Here is a 12,728-nt window from a genome sequence, read left to right as displayed (position 1 = left end):
AAAAGAAAAAGAAAAAAGAAAAATCTATATAGAAAGAGAACCAGTGGAGTTGTTGGGGAGAGATGGCTCAACGAGTAAATGAAGGAGCCTGCTACCAATTCTGATGGCCTGTTTGATTCCCCAAACTCACATGGTGAAAGGAAACAACTCCCCCAAACTGTCCTTTGACCTCTAGGAGCATGGCATCCATGCAGTTGCACACAAAGACACACACAGAAACACAGACACACACACACACACAGAGAGAGAGAGAGGGACTGCAGGGAAGGGAAAGGACTTCTTAGGAAACCAGACCTTTCCTGTGGAAGCTGCCTCAGGCTGGGAGAGAGCGAAGGACCAGGAGGCAATCTGAGTGGATGCCTGAAGCAGCAGATGTGCAGTGAGAAAAGAGCTTCCGGAGAGGACGGTTAGATCTGCATTGACCTCTATAGAAACCATGGCAGAAAGGCAGTACAGGGCCAAGGGCTAGACTGCTCTGCAGTGCCGCAGCTGCTCCTGGACCTACAGTGAGTGGCTGGTAACTGGGAGACATCTCCAGGTTCTAACCTCTTCTACAGAAACGAGTACCACTTACTTTAATGTAAGTCAGTCTCAGTCTCCATTTTTTCCTCTCTCCCTCTCCCTCTCTCTGTGGACAACCACAGGTACCGGCCCTTTATTTCCTCCTTGTTTGAGACAGGGCCTGTTGATTTTCTGTTGCACCAGGCAAGCTTCCAGAGCTTGCCTGGTCTCTTGTCTGGAGCCCTGGGTAACAGAAGCTCATGTCACACCTCCACACCTCCAGCTTTTATGTGGGTTTTGAGAATCTGAACTCAGGTCAAGGCCTTGTGGCAAGTGTTTTTACCACTGAGCCATCTCCCGAGCCTCACTTTCTCTTTTTAAGCACCTGCCGGCTTGCACACTCGAGCACAGGGGCAGGGACATTTCTGGTGCCTGAGACTGTTGATGGGTGCTATGACAGCCTCACTTTGGAGACCCCAGTCCACACTGTGAGGCAACATGCCAGGGCTGGGAGTGAGAGACAGGCACGCACCAGGCACCCTTCTCTAAAATGTTCTGACTCAGTGAGAGAAAAGTGTGGGTGCTCTTCATAGTGCACAGAAGGAAGGGCTAGGGGACACGGTAGCAAGAACAGGCGTAGCCAATAACTGTAGGTACCATCGAAGATACACACTTAAGCTAATGGCTACTTTTACCATGAGGTTGTCTGGGGTAGACCAGAGAGCAGCTGGAGACCAGAGGACCCAGCAGTGAGCTGCCATGAAATTGGGAAAAGCCCTGTTGTGTTGCTGCAGAGAATACACAAGGCTGGGGAAGGCAAGCTCCAGCCTCACACCAGAAGGCAAAACAGTGGAAGGAACCTTAATCTCCAACCTTTAACTATTTTCCAAACAGTAATAGTGAAATCAAGTTTTGAGTCTAAACTATCATATTTTTTCAAAGAATCAAAAGTGTTCATGTTTTTAAAAATAGTATGTATACATGTATGTGCTGAGCAACAGTGTGAATTCTGTTACTAGTAGGTTCAAAAAGTCTGAACACCACTGGGCTTGAATTCAGCACCCTCAGGTTATTTCACAGGGTCACATGTAGCATAGGCTAACCTTGAACTCGATATGGAGCTGAGAATGACCTTCAACTTCTCCTGCCTCCACCCAAGGTGCTGGGATTGCAGGAAGTGCTAGCATTACGTCGCAGTACGGAAAACAGAACCTAGGGCTCTGTATACTCTAGCTGAGAACACTAGTAATGGAGTTACAACCCCAGCCCTAACCCCCCCTCCCACACACACACTCCATTTTAGATGTCAAGGAGAGAAACAACTTGTCCAACTCAAGTTAAGGACCAAGCTAAGAAGAGCATCCAAGTCTCTCATAATTCTCAATAATCTCACTAAAACAGACTCTCAAAATGCAAGTATCTTTGGGAGAAAGGCAGGGACTGCAATCCACGGCAGAGTGAGTAATTAGTCGAGTAGGGTCATCTTTTTAGACCTGCTGCCTGGAGCCAGTTTGGTAAAGAAAAAGGGAGACTGGCCATGTCAGGGGTTGGGGAACACCCCTGGTTTGCACACCATGGAGCAAAACAAAATCAGTTTGAGGGGACCTCCCCAGAAGGTGCTGTGGAGTGCCACAAGGGACAGGGCGTGATGCACAGAACAAAGACACCTGTAATCACCCAGACAAGTGGTTCCATACAAGAAGGCTGTTTCCGTGCCTGGAACTGGACAAGATGAAGGCCATGGCTGCTTTGCTCATCTGGCTTCAGCCAATCCTATTAAATGAAATGTTCTGAATAACTACCTCCACTCCAGTCAGGAGCCCCCTCTTTAACTCAGGATTTGTTGTATAATTATATTCCAATGTAATATAAGACTCAAGTCAGGTTCATGTTGTTTTTTTTTTTTTCTACCTGTCTGTGGGAGGCAGGTGCTGGGTACGGGTGGAGGGTAGGTTCCAAGAGACACAGTCTAAAAGGGGGATGTCTCCAAGGGGGAAAAAAAAGCCCTTCTAGACACCATAGCAATGAGCTTCCTCTTCTTCCGGGTCAGAATTCAGGCCAGAACGCTGGACCAAGTTCATTCCATCAGACCCCCACCACAGCCAGTCAGCAACAAGCTCTGGGCTCCGACATAGGAGGAAGAGGGCTGAGCAGACAGCTGGTGCAAACAGCTCCTGGCTCTTCAGTATGGGGTGTTAGTACTGAGTCGGGCACCTCTCCCACTGTGCTGCATGGAAGAAAGATGGCTAACAGCAGAAGTCCCAAGTAAGTCACCTTGAAAGGCCGCTAATGTGGCCCCAGCCCAGGGAGGGGACAGGGTCTGTCTGACACTGCTGCCAGGAACTTCAAGTTCCACTCACTTCTGCTTAGTAGCTCAAGCATTAAGAAGCTGCAATTAGACAAAGGTTTTGAACCCAAAGCCATTTCTGCTTTGGGTTGTCTCCCCAGGAAACACGCATTGGGGAAGAGCATGCGGGCCTGAGACGGGGGGTGCAAGGGTGACCTGCGGTTTTTGGTGATATGTCCTGACCCTGATTGTCAGTCACTGGGTACACAGCAGCTTTGCCTTCAGTAGGCCTCAAAGCCTGGAATTCAGTGACTTAAAGTTCCTCCTCTCGACCGCTGAGACAGAGAGGGCTGCTCCATAGGGAGCCGGGAATGAGAGCAACTTCTTATGGAGGCTGGTGAACTGGGCCCCATTTCTATGAGATCAAAGTAGTTTAAAGGCATATACAGAAGGTCGTGGAAAATTCACAGTGCACCATCAAAAGTAGGACTTGCCACAAACCTAAAAGAACAAAGTGCAGGACCCCAGGGACCTCCCCTCCCTGCCAAACAAAGAGAACTCTAACTTTACAGGTAGTAAACTTCAAGAAGCAAAATTGAGAACACAGCACAGGCGCTTTTATAACAAAAGGATACACATCTCCCTCTTATCCTTTTATTGATCAAATTCATTTTTTTTCCATTAATACAACTTTGGTAATGTGATGAGTGTGATTTGTAGGGAGGATTCAAAGGTTCGCTTCCAGACTCACAAATCTGTTAGTGGTTACGCATACAAATTGTTTTCAACTCAGCAGCATAAAAATGAACCACTTAGCTGCAGTTCAGGTGACCTGGTACTAAACCCAGGGGGTGAAACCCAGGAATTTGTATTTTACTGGTTCCCCAGATGATCTGGTAATATAGGTCATGTTTGGGCCTTGGTCAACTACAGAACTATACAACCTGCATTCTCTCCTGTCCAGACTGCCTTGGGAGGTTGTCTCTTGAGCCCTAAGTGATCCATCCACAGAACCGAGAGGTTTGCTGTCTTTAAGGGATGCGGGCAGGGTTAGGTGAGCAGCTCTAGGCAACTTTGCTAGCATTGTTATTAGCTACATCCCAACACTAAGGTCCTGCCTATTCTATCCTGAGATTTTTTTTTCTTTCTACAGAAAAGACTAATAAAAATCAGTAAACGAGTTATATAAGACCCCAAATAACCACTTGCTAAGAATAGCTCTTGCTTGTCTTCCCATTACCTGAAAAGTGTAAGCTATGAGGCCAGATACATCTCAACTGTGTATTTAACACTGGAAACCAGGGTAAGTAAGGCTCCCCCTAAAAGTGCCTACCCACCCTGCTTGTCTGTGCTACCTAAAGCTTCAACGGGAAGCCATGCTTTGTTTGTGTGTCCTCAAAAACCAACAAACCCAAACCCACCCCCTCGCTGAAGTGGCCTCACTCCAAGGCTGGGGGAGAAAAAGCCCTCCGAGGGGCGCTTTACAACAATGTAACCCATAGTGCTTTGAGGCAGTACAGAGGCTGAGGGTAACGGAGTTAGAATCCCAGTTCTGCACTGACCAGCGGTGATCTGGAGCTCTGACTCAACTTCCTTGCATTTAGTGTAAGAATAACAACAGTACTTAACATAGTGCCCTTGTGAGGATAAATTAACTGATGTCTGTAATCCACTTAGCAACATGCCAGACACAGTAAGGAGCTATGTGAGCATCTGCTATTATTGTTGGGAGTTGTTATTTTAAACCTCCAAGAGGCCCTATGTTATTCCTCACCACTCCCCAGTATCTGCAACTATACCAAGCACCTGCTAAGGGCCAACGCAAGCCAACAGTCACTTATTGATAAAACAGAACTGTCCCGGTCTTACAGGACACATGTACAAAACTTTGGAGGTAAACTAAGGTAATCTGTCCCAGATCACAGGTTGGCAGGATCCTACCTCCTTGTAGCTGGTGAACTCAAGCCCAGGTCTGTGTGGCTTCAGAAGCCAGCCTCACCATGGAACCTTCAGATCCAAAACAAGCCTCGGCAGCTGCCAGTCACAAGATTCAACTGATCACCCCACACCAAGGCCACACTCAGTTCTCTGCCCCTAACCCCTGCTTGGCTTGCATAAATTGGAGCAAACGGAGGGCCACTCACTTGAACCCAATTAGGCAGTAAGTCAACCTGGAAGGATAAAAAAAAAAAAAAAAAAAAAAAATGCAATGCATTCCAGAGGTCAAAGTAGACGCTGGCTCCGATGGCAGCCTTTGCCCTACACTACCATGGAAGTTTAAGTCTCGGCATGCACACACCAGACTACAGCCTGCGAGGTGCCTACCACACGCCCACTTCGGGGCCAGCATTGGCAACAAACTGCCGGAGTCTGAAGGCAACACAAAAAGACTGTTTACTTTTTTTTTTTTTAAAAGGAAAATCCTATTTCTCTTTCGGTTTGGGGTAGCGTTTACTGTGTAGTTACCTACCTTCCCCGCCAAAACAAAAAGGAGGAAAAAGAACGCGGGGTGGGGGATTGGATAAAGAGCGAGAGAGTGCCCCAAGCCTGCAGGGTGCTGCGACACCCACCATGAACTCCACCAACCTCTTTAGAGAGCCCAGCCCCGGAGGGCGTTTCCCCAGCGCATCCGGACAACTCGTCCCTCCGGGGTAGAAGGCTGACGCCCTCGGCATTAGTGAGGGCCACCAGGCTAAAGAGCCAGAGCCCCTCCCGCCCTCTAGTTTCACCCCCACCCCCCATACACCACCCTATCATTTCCGCTGAAGGCGCAAACACCAGCGCGATCCATTCGCCTTCAAGGCCACCTTTTACTACGTGCCGAGCGCAGCAGGAGCCACGGCGGAAAACCGAACAGGGAGGGCAGGGAGTTGGGGCGGTGGGGGGGGGGGGCGCTCGATAAGGTAGACCGTCACCTTTTCGGGGCTACGACAGCTTCGGGATCCTTGGACCCTGGGTGGGAGCCCCTATAAGGCCGAAAGAGAAAATGGGGTAGGGGGTGTCTCAAGGGCCAGCTTCCCCCAGCAGCCACCTCGTTAGAGGGCGGCCGTCGGGGCGATGGCGCAAGCTTCTTACCCCCACCCCCAAGCGCGACAACAGCCACGGTGACAAAATGGCAGCTCGGCGCCCGACTGGCGAGCCACCGCCACACAGCCGGGGACTACAGCCACTGCACCCCGAGAAGGCCAGGGCACCCTGGGGCTAGGTCTCCCAATGGCCTAGCAGTGCAAATGGCGAGAGCAAACGGGCTCGCAGATCGTAGGAGGTCGAGGGTCCCCGGCCCGCCGCGCCCTCTCCAGACCGGATGCCCAAGCCCGCGCCGCCGTGCTTCGGCTGTGCCTGTGCGCGCTCGGGCCACCACCGCTGGGCGCCACGGTCCCCGCGGAGCTTGGTCCGCGGCCGCCGTGGGGGAGGGGTGAGCCTCCGGCGCCCCGGGAAACATGGCTGCTCGTCCTAGTACGGCGGCGTCGCGGCCACCAGTCCCCGAGATGCGACTTGAGAGAGAGGTTGCAGAAGGTGGGTGCGTGGGGGGGGACTCTGGGAAGGGAGGTTCCCCGAAACGATGTTCTCCAAAAAACGTTTTATTTGAAAAAACAAAAAAACAAAAACCCAGCAAAACAACAACAAAAAGCCAGTTCCTCCTCCCCCACCCCTTTTGTCCCTCTTTCGAGAGCTTTCTGCCCTCCCCTCCCCCATGCGCAGCAAGTGCCCCCTCCCCCGCCACCCGCGCGCCCCACCCCGCCGTAAGCCCGGAGGCCGGCGAGTGGGCAGCGGACTCACGGCGAGGGGGCGAGGCGTGAGAAATCGCGCCCAGCCCAGAGCGCCCGCCCCTCCCCCAGCGCACACACTCGGGGAAGTTTAAAGAGCCGGTTCGACCCGCTTTCCGTTTCGCTCCGGGTTAGCTAGGGCTGTGGACCGCTCCGTCGGGTCCGGCGCTGCTGCGCACCGACTCGCCGCGACCCTGAAGCCCCCCAACTACGTACAGGGGTCTTCCCGGAAAGTACGCGGGAAGTCGCATTCTGCCCCCTCCCCCAGCACCACACCCAGTCCCCTTCACCCCCGGATCGGGCACCCTGGCTAGGTCGGGACGCCACCGGCCGTACCCGGCAGCCCCGCAGCAAGTCCGGGTGCTAGGGGGTGCCCCCTCCTTCCGCCCTGCGCGCCATAAGGCTGTAGCACGTCTCCAGTGCACAGCTGCGCGAGGATGGGCGGACGGCAGAAAGGAGCTTGTTTTCAAAAGTCTTACTCAGGTTTAGTAGGAGGAATTAGGAGAAAAGAGGAAATGAGGCCTGCCTTTGTCAGGATTCGAGGGGCCAAGTGGCTGGAGGGGCGACAGGTCAGCACAACATGCTGCGCGAGCCCCCCAACTCGCCCGAGCCCCAGACCCTCAGGCTAGCTAGACTCGAGATCTTCCCGCCCGCGAGCCCCTGCTGCCCACGACCGGGCCTAGAGGGGAAGTTGTCTAGTGTTTCCACCCCAGACCCTAGGGTCTCTCGAATGGGTCAACTCGCAGACAACACGAGTGTGTGAAAGCGAGAGGGAGACAAAAATAAATAGAAGCTTTCGAGTCACCCACCCACCCTCACTTCCCCTTGCAGTGGGCTCGCGCCCAGCCTCCCTGTTCCCACCGGTGTAAGTTTCCTCCAGCCATACTCCCGCCGCTGCCCAATCCATAACGGCTACGGCCAGACGAACTGCCCATCCCAGAGCTGCGTGCCAGCCGTGCCCGCAAGAATGTGGACTGGGTCGGTCCCCACAGCGGCACTAGCTCTGGGCAGCTCGGGTTCTGATAAAGTTTCTCATGCCCATTTATTAACCAAGCGCCGAATGGCTGCCAGGGGAGCCCACCCCAGGAGAAACAGGGGCCGGGAAGGTGGGGTATCTGCTGCCAATGAGGCGTCAGGGTGCCAAGGCTGGCATCTGGGGAGGGAGCCGGGGGCCAGAACGGGACGCAGCCTCCGGGCAACTTACATTAGCGACGCTCGTGGTTGGGGAGGCGCGAGGATTATCTGAGCATTTGCACACTCCACAATCCCTCCCCCTATTTCTAAGGTACCCCCCCTCCCTTTCCGCGAGGAAGACGGGAGAAAAGACAGCATCTGGCCCAAAGGTGGGGTGGAAAGAGTGAGAGAGAAAGGAGAAGGAAGGCAGGCAGAGAAAGGGAGGGAGGGAGAGAAAGGGCGCGTTCACGAACACGACAAAGTTACAAATATGGCTCCCCACCTCTCGCCTCATCCCCGCAGAGAAACGAAGACGCGCTTTAAACTCGAGCCATCTCCCAACTCCGCAGCAGTCCGGTCCCCACGCGCTCTCCCCGGGGGCCTCGGGCTACATTGATCAGAAACTATACCGGACTCGCGAAGCCCAAAACTTATTGTGTGCGAGCGAGCGAAAGAGACGGCAAAGGGAGGGGGCAGGCGCGGGAGGGGGCGGAAAGGGGGTTACGCTTCTAAAATATAACACCCCCTTTTTGTTGTTTAATCCAGGAGGCAGCCCATCTTCTCCTCCCCTCGATCATCTTTTCCATCCAGATGCGAGTCGTGGGAGCCGAGAGCTCGGACGAGGGTGAGATCGCCGCCTTCCCTCCGATCCGAACGCGTGCGCCCCGCCGGCCCCCCGCTGGGTGCACACTCGCACGCACACCCTCGCACCCATACCCGCACACGCGGGAGCACACGCACAGGTAGTCAGTCACACACACCAAGGGCAGCAGCGACGGCGGACGAAACATGCTCCGATGGCACTGCAACCCCCCCACCCCCGCCATCCAACCTTGCAATTCATTTGCAGTCAGACCCCAAACCCTACACCTCCCCGGAGCCCCCACTCCATAAAAAAGTGCCTTCCCCCCAAAACACACACGCACACATAACACAAAGTAGGAGAATGGACCGACAGAGATATTTTTGGCAAATGCTCACATCAGAGGGCGTCCTGTTCCGCAGCTCTAAATAAATCCGTTTGTCCATCTCCATCTCTCGCGCTCTCTCTTTCTGCAGAAGATCCTGCGCCAGCGGAATTCAATCAATAAACCCCGAACCCACGGCCGCGCGTTTTAGGACTTTGAAGGCTCAACCAGCTCCGCTCGGTTCTCGAGCCCCCAGCACCCGCGGCGCACACTAACCTGATCGCCGTAGAGGCGGAACCTGCAGCTCCTGCGTAGAGCGGCGGCACCAGGAGCCAATCGAGTGGCGAGGCTTCGGACGCCAGCCAATGATGGTGGTGGCGGCGGGGGGCAGGGTCCAATGGGCGGCCTGCGCAGCGGGCCAGGGAGGCTCAGCCATTTGGCTGTGGTGCCGGAGACGGACCCCTTTAGATACCCGGGCCGCCGAAGAGGAGCGTGGCTGCACCTTGGTGGTTGCGCGCGGGGGGCGGGAGGGAAGGCAGGGCAGGTGCGTGGACCTGAAGGTTCGTGGCCGGGGGCGGGGCCGCAGGTGCGTGGACACGGGTGGGGCGGGGTCCCTGCGGGGGCATCCTTTGGGTGCTGGGCGGGCGGACGAGGCCTGGAGCGCGCGGGCGCAAGGCAGGCCCCAAGGAGGGCGCGCATTCTTGGGGCGCACGAAGGGCAAATCCCACACATACACACACACACACCCCGGGGTGCCCACCTTGGCACAACCCCTCAGACCCGGTCTACTTCCATCCCCACAATTAAATAATCAAGTCTCAGTGCATGTCGCTCCCACCTCCAGAGGAACGAGGGCGGGATCTCGACCTCAGAGGCTTGGCGTTCTCATGTCCTGCCTTAAAAGAAGCCATCCCCGGAGAGCCACCGGGGGATCTTGTGTAGGGCAATTAATGAATGGAAAGGCCGCAGATGCAGGACTGTATAAAATATTAAAAAGTGGAAAAAGGAAGGTGCTGGGAACTGCCGATTCTCAGAACCGAACATAATTGTCGGGCTTTATAGCTTTTTTTTTTTTGAGAGAGAGAGCGTTGCACGTTTCATTCTAATCGTCCACCAGAGTCGTTTGGTAGGATCCGAGTTGCCAAGGAGTCGCTAACTGGGGCACTTCCTCTAGATCTTCCAGTTGCTTTGGGTTTTGTTTTTGTTCGACCACGTTACGTTTTTTAAGAGACCTTTACAGTCCTGGTTCCCACTGGTTACCAGCTTCTAATACTGGGCAGCCCTAGGACCTCTTGTACTACGTGGACGTCTGGCTGTGGACAAATTATGGGATACATGTTTAATTTCATCCACACAACTTTGTCATAGTGTCTTTTTCTATGTGTCTTCATCTACACTCTTCCACAAACACTCCCAAAGTAATTCTATCTTTTTTTGATACATTAGAATTGAGCATTTTATTTAGTTAGTTCTTTTAGATCAAACAGTAAATGGATTCAAAAGCTGATAAATGTTTATTCTAAGTAGCTGGAATAAAATAAACCCATATCATCTGGGTAAATATGTAATTTCTTTACATTGTTCATTTAACATTTCTTATCCTTAGATTCTTGTTAATTTTTACAAAGGCTGTGTAACTGGAAAATTTCAATTGTATTGTTTGCTTTTAAACACTGAAGCATAGTTGAGAACCTGCTATAAGCAGTGCTGTGAGAGAGTCCTTTCTAAGGAATAACTCTTAAAATCCACTGAAGCAAGGCGGTGTCCTCTCTGCTACCTTTGCTAAGTGGAAGCCAGTAGCTCAAGTGACAGGGACAGAAGAAAATTACTTGGGATCCCAACCCCACGCACACGTTCCCTTAGCAGAGAATATACAGAAACAAAATTATGAAGAGGCGGAAGATTCATATGAAGAGAAACCAGAGTACTAGAGACTAATTGGAATAGAGAAAAACAGTGACCTAGTCACTGAAAGTATTAGATATAACTTATTTTTGGAGCATCTTCCTTTTACAAATTTTGGAGAAGAGCTTTTGCATTTAGTGGCACAAAACTGAAAGATGGCTTTCACTGAATGTCAGTCAGTATAGAAGCTGAACTATAAAAGCACTTTTGAGTATTGCCCAATTGCTAATACATGTTGAAGGAAGAAAGTTCCTCTTGTAGTTTATCTAAGAAAGTTTTAATAGGACTTTGGTGGTTTTATTAGGAAACAGGAAGACAGTTCAGCCATTTGCCCTATAAGACTTGGATATATACACACACATATACATGTATATGTATATATATGAATGTAATTATTATGGGGTTATTAAATTATGTTTTTATTGTGTATTTTAGTAGTAGGTACTGCTCCCAATTGATCTGTATTTCAGGAAAGTAGTAAGAAAAGCCCAACCTTTCCAGGCAATGGTGGCGCACGCCTTTAACCCCAGCACTTGGGAGGCAGAGGCAGGCAGATTTCTGAGTTCGAGGCCAACCTGGTCTTCAGAGTTCCAGGACAGCCAGGGCTACACTGAGAAACCCTGTCGCGGGGGGGCGCGGGGGGGGCGGTGGATTTTTATATGGACCTGGAACAGGTGCAGTTCTTCATTACAGACTGAACCTACAACAGGCTTTAGGTGATGAGGAATAGGCAGCCTGTAGCACCATTTGATTCTTGCTGGGAATTAATGAGATGCAAATAAAGTTTTGAACCTCCACAGAAAGGGGTGGGCTTCAAGTAAGAAGGGCACCTTCAAGGGCTACCAAGAACCATCCCAAATTAATGAGCAGCTTGCTTTCAAAGATAAGAGCAATGGATGTCCTTAGCCTTGAAGGTTTTGTTTTTATCTGGTGTGTGTGTGCTCGTGTGCGCGCAAGAGAGAGAGCATACACACATAAGTGCAGTTGCCCGAGGAAGCTAGACGAGAATGTTGGGTCCCACTGGAACTGAAGTTCCAGGAACTCGTGAATGGACATATAGGTGCTGGGACAGGTACTCATGTCCTCCGCAAGAGCAGCAAGTGCTCTTAACTGCTGAACCATCTCAACCATGTCCGATATAGGGAGAAGTCCTGTTTTAGAAATACCTACACCATTGCTGCTGTTTTAACTGGAGGGGTCCTTTGTTCAGTCTCTGAAGATGGTGGCCCTTTGGTTTTTATTAATCAAGCTAATGTATGCACAGTTTAACTTTTTATTCTTCAGCTTGAAGCATCTAGACTGGAACCTAGCCATAACCCTCTTCCGCTTACACTGGAGCTTGGCTGCCTGGATCCCAGAGACAATGACATGGAAAGGCTCCAGCTTGCCTGGGTGCTCTTCTGTCCTTACATATAAATAGCTTTTAGAAATGTAGATTATTCTTTTGAAACCCATGGTAACAATGTGAGGATGTCTGCAGTTTGATTTGAATAGCAAAGGAATGTTGAAGTCCAAAATCTAAAAAGTTACTCATAGTTTTCTGTTGCTTAATGAAACATTGGATTTTTTTTAAGTGTATTTTATATTTATTTTTGTGTGTGGCTGGAGATATGTGCTACTTCACCTGTCTGAAGACCAAAGAACAACTTTTAGGAGTCAGCCCTCCTACTCTTGTAGGGGCCCAGAGATTGAAATCAGGTCATCAAACTTGGCACCTTTACCCATTGAGCCTGGGTGACTTTAAAAAAAAAAAAAAGCCTTAACGATTGAATAGTTATCTTGTTAATGAGTTGGTCATGGAGAAAAACTACTAGCCAAAAATAGTTATTACAGGTCACTTAAAAAACCAACATCGGGCTGGTGAAGATGGCACTGACTACTCTTCCTAAGGTCCTGAGTTCAAATCCCACCAACCACATGGTGGCTCACAACCATCTTTAATGAGATCTGACGCCCTCTTCTGATGTACATTAAGACAGCTGCAGTGTACTTTTTTATAATAATAAATAAATCTTTGGGCCTGAGTGAGCGGGATCTACCAGAGCAAGTGCAGTTGACAGGAGTGAGCAGACGTCCTAAAGTCAATTCCCAACAACCAGATGAAGGCTCACAACTATCTGTACAGCTACAGTGTGTACTCATATACATAAAATAAATCTGAGGTTGGAGGGGTGGCTCAGAGGTTAA

General features: G+C 51.1%; 1 protein-coding gene and 1 long non-coding RNA gene across 5 annotated transcripts in view; one reads left to right on the top strand and one right to left on the bottom strand.

The window, feature by feature from the left end:
- Positions 1-9,350, bottom strand: part of Anp32a (acidic nuclear phosphoprotein 32 family member A) — a 39,541-nt gene extending 30,191 nt beyond the window's left edge. The window contains exon 1 of one of the 3 annotated variants that reach the window (XM_031343296.1): positions 8,913-9,350. In XM_031343296.1, the coding sequence (XP_031199156.1) occupies positions 8,913-9,335 (423 nt within the window). In that variant the 5' untranslated portion in view covers positions 9,336-9,350. Of the gene's footprint in view, positions 1-8,011; positions 8,190-8,709 lie in introns of those variants that run through there. The other 2 variants (XM_031343297.1, XM_031343298.1) reach the window with 2 other exon arrangements.
- LOC116072072 lies at positions 5,581-10,204 on the top strand. Of its 2 annotated transcripts, XR_004111303.1 has the most exons (3): positions 7,813-7,898; positions 8,032-8,166; positions 8,275-10,204. It is a non-coding gene; the product is annotated as an uncharacterized LOC116072072 (long non-coding RNA). The 2 variants fall into 2 exon arrangements; XR_004111302.1 differs by lacking the exons at positions 7,813-7,898; positions 8,032-8,166 and adding an exon at positions 5,581-6,304 and having other exon boundaries at positions 8,275-8,760.
- Positions 10,205-12,728: the final 2,524 nt, after the last annotated feature.

This window comes from Mastomys coucha, unplaced genomic scaffold (assembly GCF_008632895.1).
Source record: "Mastomys coucha isolate ucsf_1 unplaced genomic scaffold, UCSF_Mcou_1 pScaffold23, whole genome shotgun sequence".
Classification (NCBI taxonomy): domain Eukaryota; kingdom Metazoa; phylum Chordata; class Mammalia; order Rodentia; family Muridae; genus Mastomys; species Mastomys coucha.
Note: the sequence above shows the minus strand (reverse complement) of the source record. Positions and strands in the feature narration are given on the sequence as shown.